The sequence below is a fragment of the Ochotona curzoniae genome, unplaced genomic scaffold (assembly GCF_017591425.1).
Source record: "Ochotona curzoniae isolate NIBS_2020 unplaced genomic scaffold, NIBS_Ocur_1.0 contig_2210, whole genome shotgun sequence".
Classification (NCBI taxonomy): domain Eukaryota; kingdom Metazoa; phylum Chordata; class Mammalia; order Lagomorpha; family Ochotonidae; genus Ochotona; species Ochotona curzoniae.
In genome coordinates this window covers 48,057,481-48,084,839 of record NW_024465369.1, presented here as the reverse complement: position 1 = coordinate 48,084,839, position 27,359 = coordinate 48,057,481, and the positions used below count along the sequence as shown (strand labels likewise).

Below are 27,359 nucleotides of genomic sequence, written 5' to 3'. Positions count from 1 at the left end.
AAATCAACCTTAATATTTGATTTCTTGAAGGACTTATGACTATTTTTGAAAGACTATACTATTGTAATAAAATAGGGAAATCAGTGGGGGTAGGGGACTTTGGGAGCAAGGAGGAATCCCAGGGCCTTTTGAACTCTATCATAAAATTAATTAATTTTAAAAATTGTGAATTTCACACCAAATTTTAAGAGCAACAATGAAGTGGCAATACAGTTTTAGAACATTTATATCAAGGAAGTTAATTTCAAAAAGACATTCTAAATATTGTTTACCCTTGAACGACATGGCCTAGAACTCTATGGGCTGTCTTATACATAAATTTTCTTTTTAAAGATTTACAACAATTTGGAAAATCTTCTAAACAGGGCATTCTAGATATTTAAAAATACCTAGGTATGGCATAAAATAGATGTGTAATTTATCATGTGCTATAGTAAAATATACATACAACTATTCCAAAGTTAAAATTTGTCAAAACTCATGCACACAAAGCACGTGTACCTAGCACCATTTGAAGACAAGAGAAATGTTAGCAAGTGTAAAAATGAAATAGTAAGTACAACTGCATGAAGCTAACTGGAATACATACATTACCACTGTAATAAGTTTGCCACCAACTCATATTGCTGTAGCGGTGTTCTCATATGTAAAGTATACACTTTAAACGCCCTATGGTGCTAACTGTCTCTATATAAACAGTAGTCTCTCTTGTAGCTTGTATATGGCAGTAAAAAAAAAATGATTTCTTCAGCTCTCACTTAGGAAGCAGACACATATAACATACAAAGTATGTGTTAAATCAACTGCTTTATGTGGTCAGTAGGGTTCCAGTCAACAACAGGTTGCTATTAAGGTTTAGGGGAATTGGTTATACCTGGATTTTTAACAACCATAAGGTCAGTTCTGCAAATCCTAATATTGTTCAAGAATCAACCATGTAATCATCCCCTAAATCAACCTGCTCCGATTTTAAAACCATCCACAGCATGTGCTAGTGCTAAGTGTTCTGCATGCATTCTAATTTTCCAGTGCAATTAGAAAGTACTATTATTCTTCAAGTTATTTTGATTCCTGGTATACAACATAACCTCAACAAATATTTTTATTGTTTAAAAGGAAAGAATCCTTCCCCCCCCCCCCAATCACAGGTGAGGATGCAGGCTCAGAGGGGTTAAGAAACAGCATAGCTACATGGCAACAAAAGAAACTTAGAATCCCTGCTTCTCTGAATCCAAAACCATGTACCCCAAAATGCACAAGCTTTCTAACATGATGGCTAGTTATTACTTTCATAAGGTACAGTTTTCTACTTCTTACCCTGTTCTAAAACCAGTAAACAAAATTTAACACTACCAATGATGTAATATCCAAAGAAAAAATTGAAGCAGCTGTCAGGTAAGTCAGTAGCTAAGAGTATACTAGTTATTTGCAGAAAATGGATTGTCAGATAAACTTCAGACAGTGGTGGTTTATCACTTTAAAAAACTGCAGAATAAGCTATGTGTTTATCACATCAGTAAATGGTATTTGCTCTGCCTAAAAGCTATGTAAATAACATCATAAGAAAAACACCTCTTCGGCTTATGGTGCACAGTACAAAACATTAAAATGATTGTTATTGCCACAGCTAGGGGAAAAAAGATAAATATTTCCTTACTTTTGGATAGGAAACTATTTTCCATCAATAGGAGAAAGAATTTAAGCCATCTCTTAAAAAATAGTCTCCAAAATAAATTATAAATGATAAGAAATTACTACATACTCAGCACTTAAAAAGCTCATAATCTGTCAACTTTAATAGTCCAATTGAACCAAGAAAACAGAAATGTTCCTCTCAAAATCTAAAAAGGTTAGAAATGATAAAAAACATGAAAGCTTAGCCTATGCTCTTTATTCTCCCCTAAATTCATGTCTTTACTGGCAATGTTTTGCACTGATGTATTTTATACTGAAATTGAAAAGATAAAAAAGTAAAAATATCACCATACTTTTCGGCAACTATTAAGAAGTCCTTGAAAAAAATATTTGTTTTACTAACAAAAAGGATAATTAACCTTCCGAATCACATCAACAATTATTGACAAATCCAAGTGAGTTCTACAGACTCCTTGGGGGGGAAAAAAACACCAAAAAATGGGTATGACAGCTACTAAAACAGAATCTACATAGAAAAGAACAACTATGGCCTGGCGCAATAGCCTACTGGTCAGGATCCCATATGGGCACTACTTCTATCCCAGCAGCTCCACTTCCCATCCAGCTCCCTACTAGTGGTGTGGATATGGGGAGTGAAGCAGTCAAGGAAAACCCAAGGCCTTGGGACCCTGCACCTGTGTGGGAGACCTGGAAGAGGCCCTGGACTTCTGGCTTAGGATCAACACAACTTTAGCTATTGCAGCTGCTTGGGGAGTGAAACAGACATAAGATCTTCCTCTCTGTTTCTCTTTCTCTATGTATATCTGACTTTCCAATAAAAACAAAATAAATTTAAAAAGAAAGAAAGAAAGAGAGCATCTGAAAAAGAATTCTTGTTTTCTATTCCTTCCCTAAAATTTCTTTTCTCATTTCCTATCTTCCCCTTTAGGATACTTTTTTTAAAAAAGATTTATTTTTATTGGAAAGGCAGATATACAGAGAGGAGAGACAGAGAGGAAGATCTTCTGTCCGATGATTCACTCCCCAAGTGAGCGCAATGGCCAATACTGTGCCAATCCGAAGCCAGGAGCCTCTTCCGGGTCTCCCACGCAGGTCCTCGACTGCTTTCCCAGGCCACAGGCAGGGAGCTGGAAGGGAAGCGGGGCTGCCGGGATAGAACCGGCGCCCACATGGGATCCCGGGCATGCAAGGCGAGGACCTTAACCACTGCACCACCACGCCAGGCCCTAGGATACTTTTAATATTCTACTGTTTTACCTTTTTTCCATTAGCCTCAAAAAGTAACAAAAAAAAAGTTAACAGAAATCACGAAAATAACATGTATGCAATGATATGTGAGGCATGTTAGGCACTGTTGTAATCTGGAAGGGGAAATAGAGAACCTGTACATAACAACAAATCACTAAAGGACCTATGGGACGCAGGGAAGGGAAATCGACTTCACTGTGAACTAAGAGCTAAGGCTTTCTAATGGAAGTGCAATTTGATCTGAGCTTGAAACATGGGTAGGAACTGGAAGCATGGCAACAGAATGGGCTTTCTGGATGAAGATAAGTATCCTCTTCATATTTAGAAAGAACAGCAAACAGATGGAGTATAGCCTGTGCAAATTTTAAGGTATCTGTTTCTACCTTTAAAACATTTAAACACCCAATTCTCAGAGCTGGAAGAAATCCATCTAAATCACCTGATAAACTGAGAGACCGAGAAATATGTGAAATTGAAATCTGGAGCAAACTTCTGCAACACAAAAATAGACACTTATTACTATATTAATCAACCAGATTCCTAATATTAAAGGAAATTCAGACTTCCAAGTGTTTAGTTCTGTGCAGTTTAGCTTTGCATCACCTACTGCTAACTTACCTCTTACAGCACTCCAATAGAACTTGCTAGACTAACCTGTAAATACAAGGCTAGTTTTCTTTTTTAAGACCTATCATATATTCTGCTTAAAATCTTCCTCTCCCTAAATATCTAGGAATCAATCACCATCCCAGTTGTTTCATAGGACTTTGCCCAACTAGGTTCTCTCTTTAGCACTCATTTGCTGGCACTAAGAAGTTTTGTACTTTTCTTTTATACCTTATTATCTACCAAGCAATAGGGATATAAAGAGGAATAAAGATTGCTGTCCAGAACAGATAACATCACAGAAATGTGATAGGTTCTATGGAACAAGCATTAAAAAAAAAAAAAAAATTGGGAAGTCCAGGGGCAAAACGCTTACTGCTGAAATGAAGGGCATCAGGAAAGTTTAGTTTGCAACTAGAGTAATATATCAAACTCCCCTTAATGCTTCTGAATCTATTTGTTAAGTATCAAAGGAGGAAAAAGAAAAATCTTACTGAGAACCACAAAATTAAAGAGGAAAACCTATCAGATCACCAAAAATATTTTTTACAACTGGGATACATACAGGCTGATCTCTGTATCTTCATTCAAAAATAATGACCCTTACAAAGATATTTCTGATGGTTTTTAAACAGCCTACATTTTGAAGTCAGTATGATCTGACAGCAAATAGCCACAGAATTACAAAATTAGTGGAACAGACGACCCCTGACTATAAAAATATCAACGTACCAGAATGAATCAAAAGTGTGATAAAGTGACAACTTATTCTCATCCAAGTCATTAAGCCCTAGGCTAATCATTGTTTGAGAAATAACAACTTACATTGATTAAGACTGTTAAAAAAGCATGTTTCATGGAATCATGTTTCATGGAAGTGCACAGCAGTTGAGCCTCTACCTGTGGCACTGGCATCCCACGTGCTCTGGTCCTGGCTGCTGCACTTCCAATTCAGCTTCCTACTAATTTCCTGGGAAGTAACAGGGGTTGGTCCAAGTGCTCGGGCCCCTGCAACCAGGTGGGAGAACCGGAGAAGCTACCTGGATCCAGACCAGCCCACTTCATTTGAGTGAACCAGCGGATGAAGCACCAGTCTCTCCTGACTATGCCTTTCAGACAAAAATGAATAAGTAAATCCTCTTAAAACGTAGAATGTCCACTTTCTATTGTCTTTTCTCAATCCCTTTTGAAATAAATTAAGGTGGGTTAATTATTCCCAATTCATTAATTAAGCTAGAGTCTCAAAGTCAAGCAATCTGTCCAATGTCACAACTCTTTGAGTGGTTGGCACAGAATTAGTCTCCTAAAGACTTGTGCCTAGCCACAGATCCATCCTGCTGTGCCACACCAACTATGCTCAGCTGTCAGCACTCTGCTTTAGGAGAAATCCGTATGAGCATCCAACCCTTCTGAAGACTTTGTAACCCAAATGACAACAGGAGGGTTATTTATGCCAGACGACTAATGTGCTGTCTGGCTGAAAACTACACTCTGAACAAAGCAAGGATGAGACTATATTAAATGAGAGCTGCTGTTCTGACTGGACTGAAGGGCAAGTACCAAAGTAAAAAGCATGAAAGGCTACTTCATGTGACGAAGTGTTTGAGCTGTTCACGTAAACGGATGGCAGTTGGTTCATATGTACACACACAGCTTAGGTAAGAAGTCTAATCAGGAGGCACTCTGCCCTAGATGGAAAGACCAAGACCTAGGCAGCCCTAGTTCATCACTGTGCTATCCTTCCCAACAAACTCCTTCAGTCCTATTTTATTTAGTAAGTCATTCTAGCTGGAAGAAATAGACATGAATTCTGTCATTACAGCCACTTTAATACGAGCACAGATCGAAAAATAGTAAGGTCAATTTCAGCAATGTGTCAGCTGATTTAAAAATGCTTTATTGAATTAATTTTTTTAGGTTCAGGTTCCTTTTACTGCCTCTTCATTACACTCCTACAGGTTATTATTCATCTCCTCTTTAACATTTTTCTTTCTTCATAGAAAAGTTTACTCCCGTAGGCAGCCCATTCCATTTTCATATCTGCCTTGTTCTTCCTGACACAGCCTAGTCCTGGGCAGTGTGAAGCAGCCGACAGGAGCTTAGGCTCTTGCTGTGCCTATTTCTTTCTCTGAAGAAATCTTAGCACTAAACACACTCTGACATAGCAGCTGGCAAACTACAGCAGGGCAATCCATTTTGGCAAATAAAGTTTTACCGGACGATGGCACACCTATTCATCTGACTGTCTATAGCTGCCTTGCCACCACAGCTGACCTGAGTGGGTATATGGTTATGATTACATAAAGCCTGAAAAATAAAAATAAAAAATACTTACCATTGGGTTTTTCAGAGAAAAAGTTTGCTAGTATTTTTCTTCATAGTAATGTTTTCTATTACTCTGCTACATGAATATTAATAAACATAACATCTATTGTTTTACTATTTTACTGTATTATGTTTTATTCTAGAAAAGTAATATGCTGTGCTTCTCACAAGGTCTTACATCATGAATAGAATTTTTAGTTTGATATTTGAGAACAATAGTGACTATAACTGGTTAATGCTGATAAACGCGAAAAATACAAACTAATCCATTATTTTTTCACTGTAATTGTGCTTATACAACCAGAAATAGGATTCATAACAGCAAAACAGGTAATAATTTACAAACTCAAATGTCTAACAGATGTACCTCCTCTGATTTTAGAAATGATGTTTTCTATAGTTTAGAAATTCTACTCATAATGTGAAAGCTTAGCTATGAGACAGGAAACAGTATTCATTCTCAAACCAAAGTAGCTAATGTCATCTCGCCTTACTTGTGTCTGTAACTTTCTCTAAACTTCTCTCTGCTCCCCACCCCCCAAAAATCTTTAAGGTCACTGAAGATCATCCTGCACAGGAAACTTTCTGTATTTTTTAAAGATTTATTTATTTGAAAGTTGCAAAGAGAAAGAGACAGATCTTCCGCCACTGCTTTACTTCCCAGGTGGCCACAATGGCCAGTGCTGGGTCAAGCCAAAGCCAGGGCTTTCATCCAGGTCTTCCACATGTGTGGTAGGGGCCATCTTGCCCTGCTTTCCCAGGTGCATTAAAAGCAAGAAGCTGGATTGACAATAGAATAGCCAGAACATAAACTATCACCCACACCAGCATTGTAGGTAGAAGCTTAACAGGCAGTGTCACAACACCAAGCCCTGAAAATTTCATATTCTAACATTTGGCTTAACATTATATTTCCTTACATACTTAAGAAGCACCTGTGTAATTCAACTGCCTAAGAAAACTCTCAAAAGGTGTGCCATGAGTTACTTAAACATCGCTTTAACTTTGAACTCAAGTTTTTATCCAATATGAAGAGTCTTAAAAACACTCATGAAGGAAATCAGCATTATGAAAAATTATGCATGAATTTCAATTTTTTTTGCAGCAAAATAAACTTACCTTTTAATTCTATTTTTCCACAAACTTGTTAAAGTACCCCAGTGTACCTAACATTGTACATAAGGTAACAGGAAATATGGTAACTTTATTCTGTAAGCCTCAATCTCAAAGGCACGATTATTTTATAAGTTCATCTCACAGCTTAGAAACTGCTTTTCAGAAAAACTGCATTCTTTTAATAACTCCCATCAACAATCAGAGGGTGCAGCAAAGTATCTTTAGCAAGAAAAGTTCGAAAATCTTTTTTGGAAGCCTGCACCAGAAATTAACAGGCAAAAATACATCCTAAAATCCTGAAAGCTATCAACTTTTTATTCATTAGGCAACATCATCAGTTCTGTTTTTGAAAACCAGTGTTTTCCCTGTGTTAAGCATCTGTAAGCAATAATCAATGTTCCACACCAAGCAGGTCATTTGCCATGGAAACAAAGGCGTGCAACACTCTGCTATAGGTGGGCAGAAAAACCACTGCGCGCAGGGATCAGCCAGATGCACGATGTATTAAGCCCAACTATTTTCCAAGGTAAACTTTGACAAACCATGGCTCTACCTGAGAGCTATGTACCTCAGGGTTACTGGTAACCAGCAGCTGTTCTTACTCTGTTCACTGAGCTTTTCTTAAGTATTTCTCTTACCAGCAAATGACTTAACGTGAAATGGCAGACAGGCAACCATAAAACATAACCTTTGTTTATAAAGGATTCGATGTGACTGAACTCCTAAAAGAATGCAAATTTTACAACTGGACTTTGAGTGTCTGTAGTCATAAGTTTCCTTAAAGTATTAGTGTTGCATGCATTTATGGAGCAGGCCAGAAGGGAGAACCTTTGTGACTTTCTCAAGTCATTTTTACAAAGAAAATAATGCAGGCTTTTACTGATTTATTTTGATGGATTACTTTTTAAACTCAAAGAAGCCTGTAAATACCTTCAGCAAATTTCTCTGCAATTTGATATGTATGTTTTTCAGATTAAAACAGTACCCCAACATCTTTTCCCTACACATTACTAGTCTCACTTTTTGGGGGAGTCGTTTCCCAAATCAGCCAATTCTGAAGTGGGAACACATCTAACTCTTGCCATTTCTGTGAACTTGACCTAAATACTAAGGTCAGCATATAGTTTTCTTTTTTTAAATTGCAGTTCATGTGAAAATTTACCAACAGCTAATGGATGCACAAAGTTTAATACTGATAAGAAAAATGTTATAACATAGTTATTGGCACTTTAATCCATGTTTCATTCAAACTGATTATCATGACCCAGAAAAATCACAAATAAATGAAGAAATCGGGCCCGGCGCGGTGGCGCAAGTGGTTGAGTCCTCGCCTTGCACGCCCGGGATCCCATATGGGCACCGGTTCTAATCCCGGCAGCCCTGCTTCCCTTCCAGCTCCCTGCCTGTGGCCTGGGAAAGCAGTCGAGGACGGCCCAAAGCTTTGGGACCCTGCACCCGCGTGGGAGACCCGGAAGAGGCTCCTGGCTTCGGATCGGCATAGTATCGGCCGTTGCGCTCACTTGGGGAGTGAATCATCGGACGGAAGTTCTTCCTCTCTGTCTCTCCTCTCTGTATATCCGCCTTTCCAATGAAAAAATAATAAAAATAAATCTTAAAAAAAAAAAAAAAAAAAAAATGAAGAAATCACAAATAAGTCAGGCATTCACAAATCTCTGGGCCATACAATCATCTGGGAAATTAACAACCAGACAGAAGATCTGTTTCTCCGTTTCTACCTCTGCCTTACAAATTAAAAAAAAAAAATACCTATACAAAGATGTGAAGGTCAAAGTTAAAAAGAGAGGTATGCTACTGAGAAGCTGAGCCAACAGGAGAAAAGCAGAGGCATCAGCTTGTGGGTTTACCTTGGGAGGAAACCCAGAGTCAGAAAATTAGAACAATTTAAAAAATGAAGAGCCTCAGGGCTGATGCTAATCCTCCCCCATAGGGGTGCCAGACTGTCCTGGCCACTCCACCTCCCATCCAGCAACTCCTTGGCCCGCCCAAAGCCTTGGGACTCTGCACCCACGTGGGCGACCCGGAAGAAATTCCAGGCTACCGGCTTCAGATTGGATCAGCTCCGGCCATGGCTGAGCCATCTGGAGAATGGCGGCCATTTGGGGAATGAACCAGCGGATGGAAAATCTTTCTCATTGTTTCTCCTACTTTCCATATCTGTCTTTTCAATAAAAATAAATAGATCTTTAAAAACAAAAAATGAAGAGCCTGGCAGTTGGTTTTCAAAATGATAGAATGACTTGTAACAAAATTAAATAATAACCTAAGGAGAACTGGGCAAAGATATTCCATTTTTTTCTATATAATAATAATGTATTAGTTGGTCAATTTTAACCTAAATTATACTGAAGTTATGTGAAGGACAGAGTAGTCACGGGTGACCTTGGTTCACAAAGTTCTTCTAAAATAGATTAAATATGGGCCCAGCGTGGCTAAAGTTCTTGCCTTGCATGCGCCCAGGATCCCATATGGGGACTAGTTTGCAGGTTTGTTCCTGTTCATGTTCCGGCCACCTCACTTCCCTCCCAGTTCCCTGCCTGTCGTCAGGGAAAGCAGTAGAGGATGGCCTAAAGCCTTGGGATCTTGCATCTGCATGGGAGACCTGAAATAAGCTTCTGGCTCCTATCTTCGAATCAGCTCAGCTCCAACTGTTGTGGCCACTTGAGGAGTGAACCAGGAGATGGAAGATCTTTCTCTCTTTCCTTCTCTCTATAAATCTACATTTCCAATAAAAAAATAAGATTTAAAAAAAATTAAAAGATGAGGGCCTAGCACAGTGGCCTAGCGGCTAAATTTAGCCTCACCTTGCACATACTAGGATCCCATATGAGTGCCAGTTCTAATCCTGGTGACCCCACTTCCCATCCAGCTCCCTGCCTGTGGCCTGGGAAAGCAGATGAGGACAGTCTAGGGGCTTGGGACCCTGCACCAGTGTGGGAGACTCTGAAGATACTTTGGGATCCTGGCTTCGGATTGGCTCAGCTCTAGTCATAGCGGCCACTTGGGGAGTCAATCATCAGATGGAAGATCTTCCTATCTCTCCTCCTCTCTGTATGTCTGACTTTCCAGTAAGAATTTTTTCAAAACATCTTAAAAAGAAATAAATAATAAAAAGATGAAATACAATCCTAGCTTATACTCCATCCCCTTCCAGAATGAGATCAGTTAGTAAAATATAGAGAAAGAAAAAAGTTAGAAAAGCAAGTATAACCAGCCACACGAACTGACAAAGTTTCCGTGGTGAAGAATTAAATTCATTCTAACTAGCAGGGCAAAAAGGTAAACAATGCAAATCGCATCACTTAATAAAAAGATGGACAGCGGTTCCTTTAGAAGAACTTGGCGGACATTAAAAAGGCGCTTAGTAACACTGCACAAAATCTGGCCAGGGACTGCCTGCGCATGCTGAGCATTACCGAAGATAACAGGATCCAGTAGAAGCTTACTGCCCAGGGCGAAGAGAGATGTTTGTCAGGGGAAAGACCAAAATGGAAGGAGCAAGGGAGGAAAAGTACAACTGGAAATCAGATCCTTCAGGAAACAGAAACTGATCAAATTCAAATGCTCTCCTCACAACCTGGAGGCCAGGTGCTCCTCACTTCATATGCAAATGGAAGACAGCTGGAGTTTGGAACCTGAGTCACGAGGGAAAACTGAGGATTAATATATTTAACTTGCTCCAGAACCAGTCTAGTCATTACTCTAAACTTTGGTGGTTAAAAAAAAAAAAGAAAGTAAGAAAAAATACAGGTAACAAGCCAATTCATAAACTTCTCCCTTGAACCAAAGTAAACAAGGTTATCCTGGTGGTCATTCAAATTCCCAGAGCACTGAGCAAACTTTCAGGAGATTCCTCCCCAGACTGGTTTTCTTCCAGGGGCTGCAGAGGAGGGAAACAAAATGGCACATTAGCCAAAAAACCACGTTTGAAAGTTATTGCTAGCAGATGACTTTTTTTTTTTTTTTATTAAGAAGGCCATGAAACCAGAAACTTCTGCAGAACAAGTAAATCACAAACACAGATCATTTTCCTATCTGCCAAAAGGAAGAAAAAGAGGACACAAAAGTCACCGAAGAGACACAGCTCAGAAGACCTGATTTTAATGGGAAGCAGTTTTGAGCCCTTATGGATAACTTCTAAATGGTGGCAATAGCATTTTGCACCTTTCTAAGTCTGGATACATTTAAGCTCTTATTATGTGCCTGATAATGTTCCAGAAGAAATAAAGCATATACATTCTAGTCTGGAGGAATTACAGAGAGGGAAAAAAAAAAGTCTACCCATTTGATCAGAGCCATCTAATTTAAGATATTAAATGATGTAACCCATAAAATCAAGTCATCTGCTCATAACCTGAAAGCTGTGATCTGGCACAAAACCATCAACAGAGAATAACACAAGTTTTCCCATCACCAGGTGTTTGTTATTTTTAAGTAACTTTCTTTTTCAGTCTGGGAAACAACTTATTAACTTGGAATGTTCTAGGAAGGTCCACACTTCAATTACAGGAAACATCAGACGAGCCCGAGATTGAAATTAAGAATCACACTTTCAGTTTGACTTAAAATACTCTAGGGCTAGAAACCTTGAACAGAAAAAGAACACGAAACAGACAGCTAGGTCTCAACACAGAAACACAGGAGGAGTAGTTTTCACTTGTCAGAGAGAAGAGTTTGTCCTTTTATAGGACACAAAACTATTCAGGAAATTGTTTCTCATATTAAGAAAAAACAATTCTGTTTTGAGCCTCAATTCCTCAGGATGAGTCAACATCCCATCTTAAGGAACTCATTACAATTATTTAACTCCCATTTTTCACTGCTGCTGTTCTATGGCACATCTTTGCTATTTTTAATTTTTAAAATCCTGAGCCATCTGAAGAAACGTGTTGGACACCTCAAAGTGGGTTCCCCCTCACTCCCGTCCCCCTCTCGCGTGCAAATAGGTGGTCTGCACACCCCATCCTCTCGGCCACGTGACCAGATTCCTCCTAATCTCATTTCTGAATCATTACTTCCGGTGCCCCAGCCGGCTTTTCAGTTGCCTGAAGCAGCTAAATCAAAAATACTGATGACACTAACACATCTGGCTCTCAATGGGATGGACACAGAGACCCCCAGAGGGCCGAGCGAGGCACGGGCTCCACTCTGCGCCCGGCAGCTAAATGTCACTCGGTGGTGATGTGCACGCGGCATCACCCACGGACGACTGTGCGGGCAGGCGGCCAGGTGCTGCAGCCTCCGAGCCGGGGCGCGGGGCACGCGGCGCCCCTGGGAAGCGGCTTCCCTCGGCCGGAGAGGCCAGGCCAGCCCCTCAGGCTCCCCGACGTCCCACCGACGTCCCACCAGGGAGAGACCCAGGGCACGGGCAAGGCCGGGGAGGGGAAGTGGGCTCCGGGCGGGGAAGGCGCGCGGGCGGGGCCGGGCCTAATCACATGGCGCAGACGACGCAAGGCCGCCCCGCATCTTTCTTTCTTTCTCTTTCGCCAACCTGGGCTCCCATCCCTCCCCACGCAGGCGCTGCCTCCAAGCAGGCACTTCCCCCCAACCCACGGGGCCCCAGAGACACGAGGCCTTCTCCGCCTCACCCAGAGACACTCACTTTTCGCCTGCGGCCACCAGCTCTTTCCCCTCGCTGTTGGCGAACGCGTCCGTCTCCCCCGGGCCGTCCTTGGGGCCGGGCGCCTGTGGGGTGCCAGGCGGCGATGCCCCGGGCTGTGGCTGAGTGGCCCCCTTGCCTCCTAGCTCCTGCAAGATCTCCGAGGGGGAGCTGGACAGCCCCCGTGCCAGGGGCCCTACGGGCCGGCCGCCCCCGCCCCACCACGGGTGGAGCCGCGCGGCGTCCACCAGGCCCACGGCCGGCCAACCCCCGCCCCGGGAGCGCCGGCACAAGGTGACCAGGGGCTGTGCCCGCCTCAGAGCCGCGCCAGCCGTGGCCGGCGGCCGCAGGAGCAGGTCCCGCAGCATCGCTGAGCCTCGCAGCCGCATCATGCCTCCGCGTTCCTCAGGCGTCCGCTTGCCAGGGGAAGATGCTCTGGGTTTGGGTGGCCGGCCCTGGAAGGGAACACGGTGGGCTCTGTCGGAGGAACGGGCAGTGCCGTGGGTGTGGTTCCGGCTCTCGCAGGGGCTGCTCTGGAGGTGCCCGACGATGCCCACGGTGCCCAGGGACGATCCTCTCCTCACCACCGGAGGCTCGCGACTGAGGCGGACGCGCAGGGGAGGGCGAGAGACATTCCGCGCTCACCCACCCGGGGGCGGGACGACGCTGCCAGCCTGCCCCTTTCGCCAGCTCCTATTGGCTCAAATCTCGACCTCTCTTCTGATTGGTGAGTCGAGCAGTCAAATTTCTCTCAGTGCCGGGTACGCGGAAAGTCGGGTGGGGGACTGGCGGGGGGAGGGGAAGGGGTGGGAGGAGAGTGACGAGGAAGGCCCGGAGGGCTGCTGAGTAGCCCCTTGGCTGGTGCTGTCTGGGACTACGTTAGATGGCGGCTGCCGGCTCAAAGGTGTCACCTTGTGCCCAACAGGGGCGCTCCCTCTGGACTCCGGAGCCTTGAGCTGTTGGGGAGACCAATGGACGAGAGCTCCTGTAGGCAAGGGCTCGCGTTGAGCCAGCTTGGCTGGGCCAACCTTGCCGTGCCCCACGCCCACCCCACTCCCTCTTCGCGCCGCACGCTGTGGGGACTGCTCCGAGAGCTATGGTCCTGCCAAGGCAGCCCGAAACGAGCTTCAGCCTGCTCCTAAACGTAACATTCGCTTGAAACTTTCCATGCTTGGCTACTCCCCAGAAGTGAAGTGTTTTGGAAAAAATGAGCAAAATCCTTTGAGCTATGAGACTTAAGCCATTTAGAAGGCTGTGGTGTGGAGAAGGCCAAAGGTGGAGAAATATAAACTTTCCTCCTCAAAAAAAAAATTTTTTAAGTGGATACTGATGCTTCAAGATTCATATTCTATTAATGTTAATAGGATTGAAAGCCAAAGTATAACTACTTTTCTGTCTTAAAGGCTACTTCCTTGTTTTACAACAGAAACATCCCAATACTGATTCTGGAAATCTTCAGCATTCCTTTACCCATTTATCCTTTTGGACTTCACTGGAGAAGAACCATAGATCTGATACACCCAGAATTATTCCCTCAAGCTCCATAGGGATTCTATTCCAGGACAAAGATGATTTTAAACCATTTCATGAAACAATTAAAGGCATAGACTCCAAGGTGCATATGATGATGTTTATGAAACGGAAGGGCGTGTGACAGGTGCGTCATGAACTTGATCACTAGATTTAGTAATCTACTGCATCTTTAAATATCTCACTAGATTAATAATTAGGATATCTAATTATGACCTAATTATTGCATGAACTTTAGCATACCGCCCAGTCTTACTGTGTTAAGTTTCTACCTGCTCTTTAACTGGAAGAATATGGAAAATGCACTCATGAACAAAGCAGTTAGTCAACCTTTTAAAAAAAAAAGCTGTTAGGATAATTACAAATTACTAAAACAGCTCTTATTACTGCTTAATATTAATTGCCACAAACATGTTAATAAGAAAAAGAGTAATGAAAAGGAACCCCAAGATTTGGGGTAAGAAGCATGACTGATGTTTAACCTTTGTAGTCTGAATTATTAATGATTCGCAAACCTTAATATTGCTCTTTCACAGCAAGTAAGCAGTTTTTTTTTCCTCAACATCCAATCCAGCTACTGTTTTCCTCCCATTTTTCCCTGTGAAAGTCTTTGTTGTTCAAAGGTTTAAATGACTTCTAGTACACTGAATAAACAAGAAAGCTGACCTAGTAATGGAAGGTTATTTTCTAGAGTTTATACTTAGAGGGGCAAGCTGGCGAGGATGAACAGATTTCACTTGTGACATTTAGAAGAACTAAGAGACCAGTGAAGTTTATCCCCTTTGAGAATTCTAATGAAAAGGCTGCAGATAATAAATTGATGCTATTACAAAAAGAACAAAAATATGACTCAGTACTGTCATCTGCTTTCTGAACCATATATTTTTTTCAATCTTTAGTGATGCTTTATTCATACAAGTTTGGAACTATGCACTGGAATCCAAATTATATTAAGTGTAATCAAATCATCATCTAAAAGAAACCCTTCACTATGAAAATCTTTTATTGTCCTTATAGTAGTCCAGCAAAATATCTGCCATAGAACAACGCTGTCTGGATGAACACGTGTCTGGGTTATCAGAGCTGCCCCTACACTTCCCCGTGCTGATTAGCTCAGTGCAGCTGTCCTTGGATGGGCCAGGGTCTCACAGCCATCCTAAAGTAATCAATCATTCAAAGAAAACACGGGCACTCATGTGATTCACTTCCATTTAAACAAAGAATTTCACTCCTGAGCCTTCATTTCTGAACTTCTGTGCTGTTTTAGAGCATGGAGAAGGCAAATGTCTCAAGATTGTCATGTAACCTGTAAGTAAATCCTGGCTCTTGCCCTTCATAAAAACTGAAATATTATTCGTTGACTCAGAACTAAAGGGCAATTCAGTCTGTTTTGACCAACAGCTTGAAAGAATTGCCTTAAGAATTTGTTCATTCAGAAAATAGTGTAAGGCTCTAACAAACTCTGGCTGCTGCTTCCCCTTCTTCAGTCAGTTTCCTGCTTTTACTGGCCAGCTTCCTCACATCCCTGATAGGCCTTACCAAACATGACTTATTTTTCCAATGATAATCTTAGATGAGCATTGAGGCAAGTATTATAAATCCCTCTTCCGTAAAATGGGAATAACACTAAGATTTATCTCATAGAGGTTGATGAGGGTTGAATGACCAATACAAGTATAGGAGTTATGCCAGTGTTGTGTTAGTTGCATTTATTGCATACAATGGATGAATAGATTTTGTTGTGCAGAGTGCTTATTTGTCACATTCATCATTGAAAAGCTGAACTAGAAATTGTTTTATACCATCTAATCATAAAATGTTTAAGGAGAAGCTAGTGCCCCCCAAATGAGATTGTTTACTGCATTTTTGAAAAATAAGCCAGTAATTCCCAACATATCTTAAAATAGAAAAGGACTGCTACAGAAACACATTAAACAAAGCTAGGCTCAGTGCCCACGGTATGTGCAATTTACAAATAACATTTGAAAGTACTGAAGAATAAAGAATCACTAGGGGGGAAAAAAGGCAAGCTTTGAGTGTAAATACCACATGTAAATCCACTAACATTTGGGAAATGTATAGATCTATCTCAATCTACTTAATCTAAAAATCTATTGTTTACCATCTATACAAACAAAGTTGAACAACTGTTTATTGTGACATCACACAGAAAGATAAGATCTTCATAAGATTTAAGCAGCATTTTTCAATGATCTGTTGATGATGGGGGCAGACAGATGGGGGTTGGGGCATAAACAGTAGACATTGTGCCCAAATAGATTAAACCACTGCTTGGGACACCTGCATTTCTTATCATAGATCCTGGGTTCCCATTCCACCTCATTTCTAATCCATCTTCCTTGCAGTGCACCTGGCAGACAGTAGAGGATGGGCCAAGTACTAGGGTCCATGTCATCCACTGGCTCGGGGCTTTGTCCTGGCCTTTCCCTGGCTATCTTGGGCATCAGCAAGGTAAACAAGAAGCTGGAGCTCATTTCTCTCTCTCTTGCTCCTTCCCTCCCTCCTCTATCCTGTCTATCCTCCTACACCCTCATCAATTTCAAATACATATGCATATCAATAAATGTCTTTAAAAATTGAATGCTCTGGGGACTGGAATTGTCACACGGTGCATTAAGTTGTGTGAGTGGCAGTCCAAGTCACAACTTCTTTGCTTCTTATCCAATTCCCTGATAGTGTACTGGGAAGAAGATGGTCCAAGGACTTGAACTTCTGCCATTCACATGGCAGACTCAGATGAAGTTCTGGAGTCCTGGCTTCTGCCTGGCCCAGAAGCAGCCACTGTGGTCACTTGGAGAGTGAACCAATAAATGAAGAATCTTTCTGTATATTTATCTGCCCCCTCTTGCTCTCTGTAATTCTGCTTTTCAAATAAGTAAATCTTTTTAAAACCCCCTGTTTGAAATACTAATTACATGATGTTCTCTTTAAGGGTTTCCTGATGGCTGGAATGGGAGAAAGGTAGATACAAGTTATTTTTCTTCATTCAGAGTAGCATGGTTAAGGTTTCAATTAGTTGTAAATTAATGTTGTTTATACTCCTAGTTATATTTAGGGAACCTCCAGATATTCATTCATTTACAAAGTGATTTTAATTGTTATTGTTCTGTGGATTCATAGAAATGAAACCAGAATACATCTCAACCCAGAGATGAATCTTACTTGTACATTAGCCAACAAAAACTGTGAACAGTTGAATATCACACAGTTACCTGCTGGAGAATGAAAACCTCTGTGGTAGATTGTGTTACTCTTCCCAAATGTTTTTGGTCCTCCCACTGGGAGGCAGGCTGTTTTTCGATGACAGGCTTGACCTTCACTCGTTCAATGAAATGTGAGGGAAGTGATATGCCAGCATGGGGTGGAAATTCCTAAGTCATCCCTTGGACTGCCTGCCCTTTTACTTTTGGGAAAAGAATAGCGTAACTCAAAGATGGGATGCAGCTTTACCTGATTCTTCAGTGGAACAAAGCCAAGGGTCACTGCCTGAAAAATAACATACAAACAAACCCTATAGTAGGTAATTTAGCTTGAGAAGCTAGTGTCATAAATGACTCTATTTAAACTGCCTGATACACTATCCAGCTTGGAGAGTTGTGGCAGCTATGAAGCCAGTATAGATTTTGAAGAACATTGGTGATCTTTGAAAAATGGGCAGTCCAACTTCAGAGCTGCTACAACCAAGTGCCAGGGACAAGATAGTAGGATTGCTGGACAGAATAAGCATTCACTTTTAGGAACAATTAAAAACCAAAATTCAGGTAGGCAACACTTGATATTTTTATATGGCATATGTATTTGGACACTACAAGTAGAACTAATTAGCACTGATTTGAAGCATGAGTCCTGTATTAATTATGCTATGGCTGGTTCTTTGTTTAAGATCTAGTGTTGGTTCACATTTTACAAACCAGATAAGGAAAAGAGAAACAGGACATTTATCTATCCATGCTCATCCAATGGTATGATCATAATGCCAATTCTGAAAGTAATTATTAACTCCAATGAAACCATTATATATGGAGCTAAATTCAAAAGTCAGAGTCTACAGTAACACATTATCATGTACGAGGATGAAATTCATCCTATAGAAAGCACTCTTTCATTCAAACTTTATTTTGGCCGAAAGACATCTTACATTTACAATAAGCATCTGGTTCTCCAGACTGATTATTAGGCAGAACAAACAACTCTACAGAACATAAGGATTGATGTGGATTGAGCTGCTTCTGATATGAACAGTATCGTGCTGTGTTCTAAAGCAGAGCTTCATTCATATGCCAGCTGGGTAACACAACAAACAACATGGTGTGTTTAGAAATCTCTGTAGAAACAACCTAAATGCTTTTTAGTTGGAGAATGGATTAAAATATTTCCACATAGAGTAGTAGCACACATCATGTACAAGTAATCATTTCTAGATTTGTGTATTAAAGTAAGTCTCAAAAACAATTTTGAGGCACAAAAAAGGAGTTAGAGATAAGTATATAGAGTATATGTGCAATATCATAACATGTTAAAACACACAAAGCAATGTACTATAGGTTGATACATAAGTAATTTAAAAATTTATGACATGCATAAGAAAGATAAAATCAAAAAGTGGTTTTTGTAACCTCTGGGTTAGTATGTACATATACACATACATTTATAAGGAAGGAGACTGAAGTGCTCTACAGAGTGCTTCACCTATGTAATGATTGGCTTTTTAAAAAGCAATTTTATTAGTCTGCAAACATTTGTTGTACTTTTTCTCAAAATATTTTATGTTAAAAGCTGTATTTCAAAGTAGAAAGCCATTACTACTGGCAATTACTATATGGGTAGAAAATATTTCAAACCCAGTATTAAATTTTAATGTCTCTTTCTTTTTTGCCTAGTGCAGCTATCCTGTAAATACTATCAAGAGGGTAGTTATCCTGTAAATATTTATTAAGAGGAGAATCTACAGACACTTTCCTTAAATATAAGGTTTTACCAAACATAAGAATGAATTAGGTTGAGCTGAAAAACTTGCAGGAAAAAAAGTATTTGATTCTTGGCTACCACAAACACAAATGTGAAAACAACTCCTTCACTAAATTCAAATATGAATATTCTTTTCTTTGAGAGTAAAGGAACTATCTGAGTAACAACTCCTGGTGGAGATAGGTATCACTTGATAAATTGTGACTAAAGAAATATAACTTAATAAGCACACAGGACAACTTAATAGTAAAGCTGAAGACACACTCCCCAGATGGCCACAACAACCAGAGCAATCAGGGCTAAAGCCAGGCACCAGGAGCATCATCTGGTTCTCCTGTGAGGGTAACAGGGGCCCAAACATTTGGGCCATCATCTGCTGCTTTCCCCAGGCCACAGCAGGGAGCTAGATTTGAAGTAGAACATCCAGGACATGACCTGATACCCTTATACGATGACTGCAATGTAGGTGGCAGTTTTATCCACTATATCACAACACAGATTGCAGAGACTTAAAAATTTTTTGAGAATAATTTGTCCAAGTGTGAGAATGGACAGCTAACCTAAGGAAAGCAGATGTGTAATACTCATAGAGAATGATGACATCATAGTAAATTGGATGTGGGATGCCCTGAAGGAGCTGTAACTAATCAACTCCATTCTTGCTAAGTTTCAGCTAAGGAAGAATGCAGTTAACTGGACCTTTAAAGTCTTCAAAATAATCTAGATTTGCAATTTAAAAAATAATAATAAATAAACTTTGGCTTTTCAGTGTTAGGTAGCTCATTGAATTTTCTCAAACACAATGCCATTAGAAGATTCTGCAAGAATGGTTACTTTTGTAGACTGTCACATGTCCAGCTCTGTCCTGAACAGATGATGATAGCACTATCACATTCTTTGAGGTTATGCTACTCCAAATTATTAGTTCCAGGTGGCTGTAAAACTCCTATTCCTCTTCCAACTACTACAGCCATCATGCTATTTGGGTGGGAACCAGTCTTAAAGCAAAACCAGCACAAAGCCCACAGATTGGAGAGATAGGGGAAAAAACCCAAAAACCAGAAATAACCAACCTGTAAAATTCCTGGCATTTTTGAGCTACTACCCGAACCAGTTTTGTACCTGTTCTCCTCAGGCTGGGCTTCCATTAAGACATCACATCTTAACTGATCAAAACCACTCCAAAGAAGTTTCTCCCCGCATATGTATCTTTTTCTTTGCCCCCAATACAATTTTGCTCTCATTTTTTTAACTCCACTGAATTATGTATCTATTTTTTTAACCTGTTTATGGGTTATATGATTCCCATGTATGTCAAAGTTTTGCATCATTTAAAAAGAAAGATAAAGCTAGAGACAACGAGCAATAGGAAACCTGCTCCATAGGGCCAGCAGGATGGCATGGCAGGGTAGTCCTCTGCCTGCAGTGCCAGCATCCCATGTATGTGCTAGTTCTAATCTCGGCTGCCCCACTTCCATTCCAGCTCCATGCTTGGAAAGCAGTAACAGATGGCCCCAGGCCTTGGGCCCCTGTAGCCACATGGGAGACCTGGAGGCGAATCTTGGCTTTGGATCAGCCTAGCTCTGTCTGTTGTAATCATTTGGAGAGTGAACCAGCAGATGGAGGATCTGTCTGTTCTTTCTAACTCTGACTTTCAAGTAAAATAAATGACTCTTAAACAAACAAAAAGGCACTATCCAAGCCTCTCTTCTTCCAAGAAACATTCAGCTATTCTGAGACATATTCTGTGCTTATACCTAATTTGTTAATATTTGAACCTTAACCTGTTTTTCTTTATTTTTACCAGAAGGATTGACCTTCCTTTCCCTTAGCATAGTTTGCTCTTTGCAACCTTGGCTTTCAGCCTTCTCTCCACCTCTTATGCCCTGGACCCCTTTCTCTACCATCAAAATTCTCCTGAGCCTGCCCAGTCTCCATCTTACACATTACAGTGCTCTCCAATTTCACAGTGCCTTCCAACAGTCATTTAAGATGGGCAGGTAAAGGCCCTTTTGCAAGAAAGCGGCATATGGCAAGATCAACAGGGGGTAGTGTGGGAGGAAATGAGGTTGGACAGGCAAAGCCTGGCTGGGACAGGGTCTTGTAGACCAGAGTAAGTTCTCTGAGTGCTAGGAGAAGCTATAAGATTCTGTTTTATTCTTTAATCAGAGAAACAAAATGTTGTGATCTACATTTGACATGTGATGGTTAAGTAATGCAAGCAGAGTGTTTGTGCAGTTCAGAATTTCAAAATATTTCAAATGCTTGCACATTTAATTATGGGCTGTGTTAGCTTTTGAACAATCCATTAATTTTCAACATGAAAATGAATAATCAAGGCTGTGTAATATAACAAGGAAATTTATGTGGAAAAATAAAAAAATAGAATAAATGAAACTTTCATTGCTTTTCAGTCTTTTGGCTAAAATCAAGTGTAGAATAAATGAAACGTTCACAATTTCATTTGAATCTAGGATAAATTCCTTCTCCATTTCACAAAGAGGAGAAAGTTTATTAAAATTCAAACTATAGGGCCAACATGATGGCATTACATACTAATCTTCTGCCCGTGGTACATGCATCCTGTATTGGCTGCTCCACTTCCACTCTAGCTCCCTGCTAACAGCTTGGGAAAGCAGCAGAAGATGGCCTAAGACCTTGGGACTCTCCATCCATGTGGGAGGCCCAGGAGAAGCTCCAGGTTCCGAGCTTCGGATCAACCCAGCTTTGGCCATTGTGACCATTTGGGGAGTAAGCCAGTGGATGGAAGATCTCTGTCCAACTCTGACTTTCAAGTAAAATAAATTAGTCTTTAAAAGAAACAAACAAACAAACAAATAAAAGCCTCAGTCAAGCTGAACAAATAATTAGGATGATTTAGAAAAAATTCAAGTTGTAAGGTTTTAGGATATTTTCACCTTAGGGGACTATCTACTGTATCAACCACTCGGAATTACACAGGTGAATTGATGGGTCTTTTAGGCTTGACGAGGAAGAAGAGGCATAGTTGATATATAAACTTTTAATTAAAATACAGCATTCTATTATTTTATCTTGAAAAAGTGTCAAATTCTGTCATTTGCAGCAAGATGGATGGAACCATAGGTCATCATGCTAGGTCAAATAAGCCAGGCCCAGAAAGACAAATACCATATGTCTTGATTCACATATGGTAGCTAACAAAAAAATTATATCAATTATCTCAGAGAAGTAAGGAGTAAAAGAGTGTTCACCAGAGACTAAGAAGGAGAGAGGGAGATGGGACAAGAGGCAGATTAATAACAGAAAAATACAGTTAGTGGGGAAATAGTTCTAGTGTCCTATAGCACAGTTGTTGTAAACTATGGCTTTATATAAAGACCAGAAATAAAATGCTATCTATTTTATACAAACTAAAAGAAAAGGTAACAAGGATTCCAAATGATAAATATTTAAGGTGGTAAAAATACTATTTACCTTAATTTGATTACATTATTGTATGTTTCTGATAAATCTCTACAGCTATATGGCAATTAAAAATGAATATTGAAATGTAAAAATACATTCTTCAAATGTTATAAACTTGCACAAATGTATATATCAAAATGATAAAATATTCAAACTTTCTATCAATGATTAGGGAATATTCTAAAAAGAGAATAACACTTGGTAGTTAGAAATCCAGGTGTAGAAAGATGGCAAAGGAACTCTTTCAGCAACTTAGGAGCTAGGAGGATTCAGGAAATTACAAGTAATCTGGTGTGGTGCTACTGGCACCATTCGCTAAATATTTCCAGCCTTCTGTGCAGTGCTGCACGTCCCTGCTCACTTGAAACTGATGTGCTCATGTGCTTGCCTTTAGCCAGAAAAATATTGCTTTAAGCTTTAACAACCAATGAACAATTTTTTTTTCCCATTTTCCCTCTGCCTATAGATATTGGCTGCTCTGTCTGCCTGAGTCCTTTTAAGATGCTGCAACTTTGTGGTTGGTAGTTTCCATAGAAAAATGCATCCTATCCTGACTGATCCATTTAATCTGAGAGTAACTTTGCCTTGCAAAGAAGCAATTTTGAGAATGAGAAAGAGAAATAACATTGGGTTAGAAGGAAGCCAGTCCTACTGGCAATAGTATATAAAAAGGTCAGCCCACAAAATGACCATTTACGTAAGCACGAACACACAAGATATTTGAATTGGTGAATTCAAGTAAACATAGTTTATACTTTATTAAATGCCATTTCTGACTAGCTGTTCTTATTTCCCCCAACTAATTCCAAACTGACCACTGCAGTTTGAGCCAAGGAAAAGATGTGTTCACAAGCTATCCATTATTTAAGCCAAGAGTGACATAGTCAGTGATTTGCATATGCTAGGTGGAGAGCAAAGCATCCAAAGGCATCCGCACCCATGTAAGATGCTGGCTGGTTCGGGTACTAAGCATCAGATGCTGTTAAATTTCAATCCAAGATGCACAAGAGAAAATCATTTGACATGGAACAGGCTCAGAGCTGAATTCCAGCAGGGAATACTCCCTTCATAGATTGTGCCTCCCAGATATAAGAATATGTTGATATTTTAACAAAGAATGAGGAATAGAACAAGTTCTAGGCTTGTAGGATTATCCATTGCCCTAAATTCTAAGTGTGCAAGGAAGTCCAAGGGTCCATGAACACACTAGGATATATATCTTAAAATACCAAAAATGCTGAGAACGGTAAAGGAAGACATGGAAGCAAAGTTGGAGATTCTGCAGATAAAACTGGTCTCCTTCATTGTTGCTTTTCCTCAGTAATTTATTGCAGGCCAAGGAAAGTGCCTGAAATGTGTGCAGCTGTTATGATCTGTTCAGATGTCAGGAGGAAAATCAGGCCTCTGTACAGTGAGATATTTAAGACAGTTCCGAAGAATAAATTTATGTTTCTTTTAGAAGTTTAATAATAGAGTTCTCTGAAGTCTTCTGAATCAAGAGTCAGAAGATTGGAGTGATAGCTCTAGCCTGGCCTTTACCCAGCTGATTGCCCTGGGTAAATCCCTTGGCCTGTTTATCAAAGTCTCAGTTCTGAAGTTTGGCCTAAATGACCTCAAAGACGCTACCTCCAAATCCCCTATGATTCTGAACAGTGGTTATTTGCCATTGTGGTTTTTTAAATCTAGAGATTATTAGACACTGATAAAAGCTCTTGTCTGTTTTTACCCCCAGATGTCATGGGAATTACAGGTGACACGCTGGAAAGATCCAACAAAGATAAAGAAGGTTTTAAAGGAAGTGACTAGACAAAAGCTGTAAACAATATAGCATACAGCAGTTTTGCAAGAGCAATAAAATTCCACACTTTTAGGATAATAAGCAGAGAGAAGTTATAAGACATGTTATGAAAAAAGGGCAAGAGGACACATAGGCAAGGGGCCCAACACCAAGAACCTCAGAGTCTGGATAGGCCCTTGACCCAGGGGATAGAACCACATAGCCTGGTTGATAACACATCAATCTCAGTAGGTTTTTCCCTAGTGGTAGATATTCTCAGAATACCCAGGAAACTCGATCTGAGGGCAGTTCAGGTGCTATGCAGTCAGCTGGCATTTACACACACGGCGGGGACTCTGCAGCCACAGAGTGTTCACGTGCTCAATGTTATTAGAGACAGCTCTTGGCTCTAAAGAGCCCTGGCAAGCAGACTCCTCCAGCAGTCTCCAGGACAGTGCTTTGGTGCAAAGCTTACCCAGTGCTTTCAGAGAGTCATTAGAGAAAGGAGATAACCAAAAGTAAACAGAAAGCAGGTGGACTGGAACGAATGGTGTCACAAAAATAATTTTCAGGTCAATTACTATACGGTGGGGGGGAGGTTGCTCTTTTTAAAGAGATGGGGTATCTAGGTTCTACTTATCTCTAAATAATAAAACACTTTGACTCCCAGCAACCACTTCCTGGAAAACAGCCTGATGAAAAGATCAAAACAGCAAAAATAGGTCTTTCACACATGTAGCAATAATAAGAGAAGTTTTAGGAGCAAAATCCTATAATAGCTTCAATCATACATGGCTGCATACAGGGTCTGTCAGATAAACAACCAGGAGTTTGAACTTCCTGAGGACAAAAAATATGCAGAAACTCTTTCTAATCTCAGCATTCTGGACATGATCACTGTCTACCTGCAGAAAGTTACAATAAAATAACCACTGAGATTTTACCTGGTGCATAGTATGTCCTGTGCAATAATGATGTAACAATAGGAGAAATTGTATGTTTTTCCTTGCTTTGCCTGTGCTACTCTGAGCGATGTATATAACCTCAAAGGGGCTTGGTGTCTTCACTTGTAAAGTGAAGATTCTAGTACACACTGTTCAGGAGTTGCTGTTAGAAGTAAATGAAGTAATGTATGTACAGTATCTAGTTCAGGAATAGGCACTCACAGACACCCAACAGATGTTAGCTGCTTGTCCCTTGCAATCCATTTCTATCCAGGAGTGATCTTCTTATCTCGGATGTTACTCTTCAGCTTAAACCATTAATGGTTTTCCATTGCACTTAGGATTAAATTAAAAATCTGTACTCTTCCCTACAGGGCCCCTCTGGCTCTGCCTGAAATGTTAGCTGCATCTTCAGCTTGTCTCCCACTGAAGTGCCCTGCTCCAGCCACAGGTGCATTCTTCAGATCTTCCAATATGGCAGGCCTATCTCATGGCTCCTGCGTGGCAGCAGCACAATGAGAGATTGAGGGGTTTTTTCCTTTTTAATATGCACCAGTCTATCCTTTCTTCAAATGTATACTTTTTATAAGTATCATATTTGCTATGCAAAAGCAGCTTTGAGGGGTGGCATTGTGTACAATGGTCTAAACTGCCACTTGGGGTGCCCATAACCTATGTCAAAGTGCCTGGAATGAAGTCTCACTTCCACTTCTGGTTCAAGGTCTTGCTGATGGACCTGAATGGCAGCAGACCAAGGCTCAATTACTTGAGTTCCTGCAAACCTCCTGCGAGAATGAAGTTCCCAGCCCCTGACTTTTTAGGCGCATCTGGAAAGTGAGTGTTTCGACAATCTCTCCTTCTGTGTCTATCTCTCTCCCCTTCGTCATTCTGCCAGTCAGTCAACTGCTGCTCCAAGACCCTCCTCTCTTGTCATTTGGGAACTTGAACTGTTCTTACACATGTGGTTCACTCTGCCTGAAATCTTCATTGTTCCTCTTTGCTATTGGTGAAAACTTACCCTGTACATTTCAGCTGAAATGTCACCTTTTCAGTTTGTTTCCTTGTAAAGAATGCTCATAGCACCCTGTCCTTTTAGGCAAATGAATAATTCTGTAAGACCGTTTCTCCCCCACTGGGCTGTATGGTTCCTAAAGGGCATGGAGAGTGCTGTTGTTTCTGTTAGTGCCACAGTCTGAGTTGAGAAAGCAAGCCAGAAAAAGCTTGTTATTGAGGCTCCAGATGGACTAACCAATGAAGTCTCCTGAGTGCAAATAATGAAAAATCTACTTTAGCCCCATTCTCCCCACACATGGACTAGAGGTCATTGCTCAGACCATCTCATAACACATTTTGGGTTGGGGGTCTGTTCTAAGCTAGCATGCAGGAGCAAAAGAGAAAAATGCCTCCTTCAGAGGCTGTATCCTCATATCTTGGCCTTTTCCTACTTTCTAGTCAGTTCAATTTTTAAAAAGCTTTCATTGTATTTATTTTTTGTTTGTTTTGTTTTTTACATAGTTGATCTGGGTGGGAAGGATCAAGGGTTAGGGTAAAGTAGGTGAGATCACTGAACCCAGATTTTCTTTTGCTTCCTCTTATGTCTGGGGGAAGGGGAGAGACAAGTGGAGAAACCACACCCAGCCTCCCAACCTCCCTAGTACTTGGGGATAGGCAATATTCATAGGTGTCAACCCAGGGTCCCTGATATGGAACATGTTCCAAGGGTTCTGCTTAAGTGGTTTTGATAGTTCTGAAATGCTGTTGATCTCATCAATCCAAGGATGAGGAAATCTTTCTAAGGCCCATTGGCTGATGCAGTCCATCTTATAGTCTCCCTCACCCTGTCATCACTTGGCTGGGGTAGTTGTCCAATTTTTTTCCTGTCCCCCCTCCTCTGCTGTGGTACTAGATGTCCTCTACAGCCCCCAATAGCCTGTCATATCCTCTCTGTGCATCTGGACATGCTGTCCACTGCTCTGTCTTTTCCACTGAGGAGGTCCAGTTCTGACACATGAACTCTATGGTCAGTCCAACAATCCTGGACTTGATCACTCAGGTCCCCACATGCCCCCACCTTCGCCATCCAGACCTTCATCAAGCACACACC

General features: G+C 40.8%; 1 protein-coding gene across 4 annotated transcripts in view; it reads right to left on the bottom strand.

Moving 5' to 3' along the window:
* Window positions 1-13,145, bottom strand: part of GLS (glutaminase) — a 77,389-nt gene extending 64,244 nt beyond the window's left edge. For 3 of the 4 annotated variants that reach the window (XM_040971881.1, XM_040971882.1, XM_040971883.1), the window contains exon 1: window positions 12,572-13,145. In XM_040971881.1, the coding sequence (XP_040827815.1) occupies window positions 12,572-12,960 (389 nt within the window). In that variant the 5' untranslated portion in view covers window positions 12,961-13,145. Of the gene's footprint in view, window positions 1-3,343; window positions 4,068-12,571 lie in introns of those variants that run through there. The other variant, XM_040971884.1, reaches the window with a different exon arrangement.
* Between the last annotated feature and the right edge of the window lie 14,214 nt (window positions 13,146-27,359).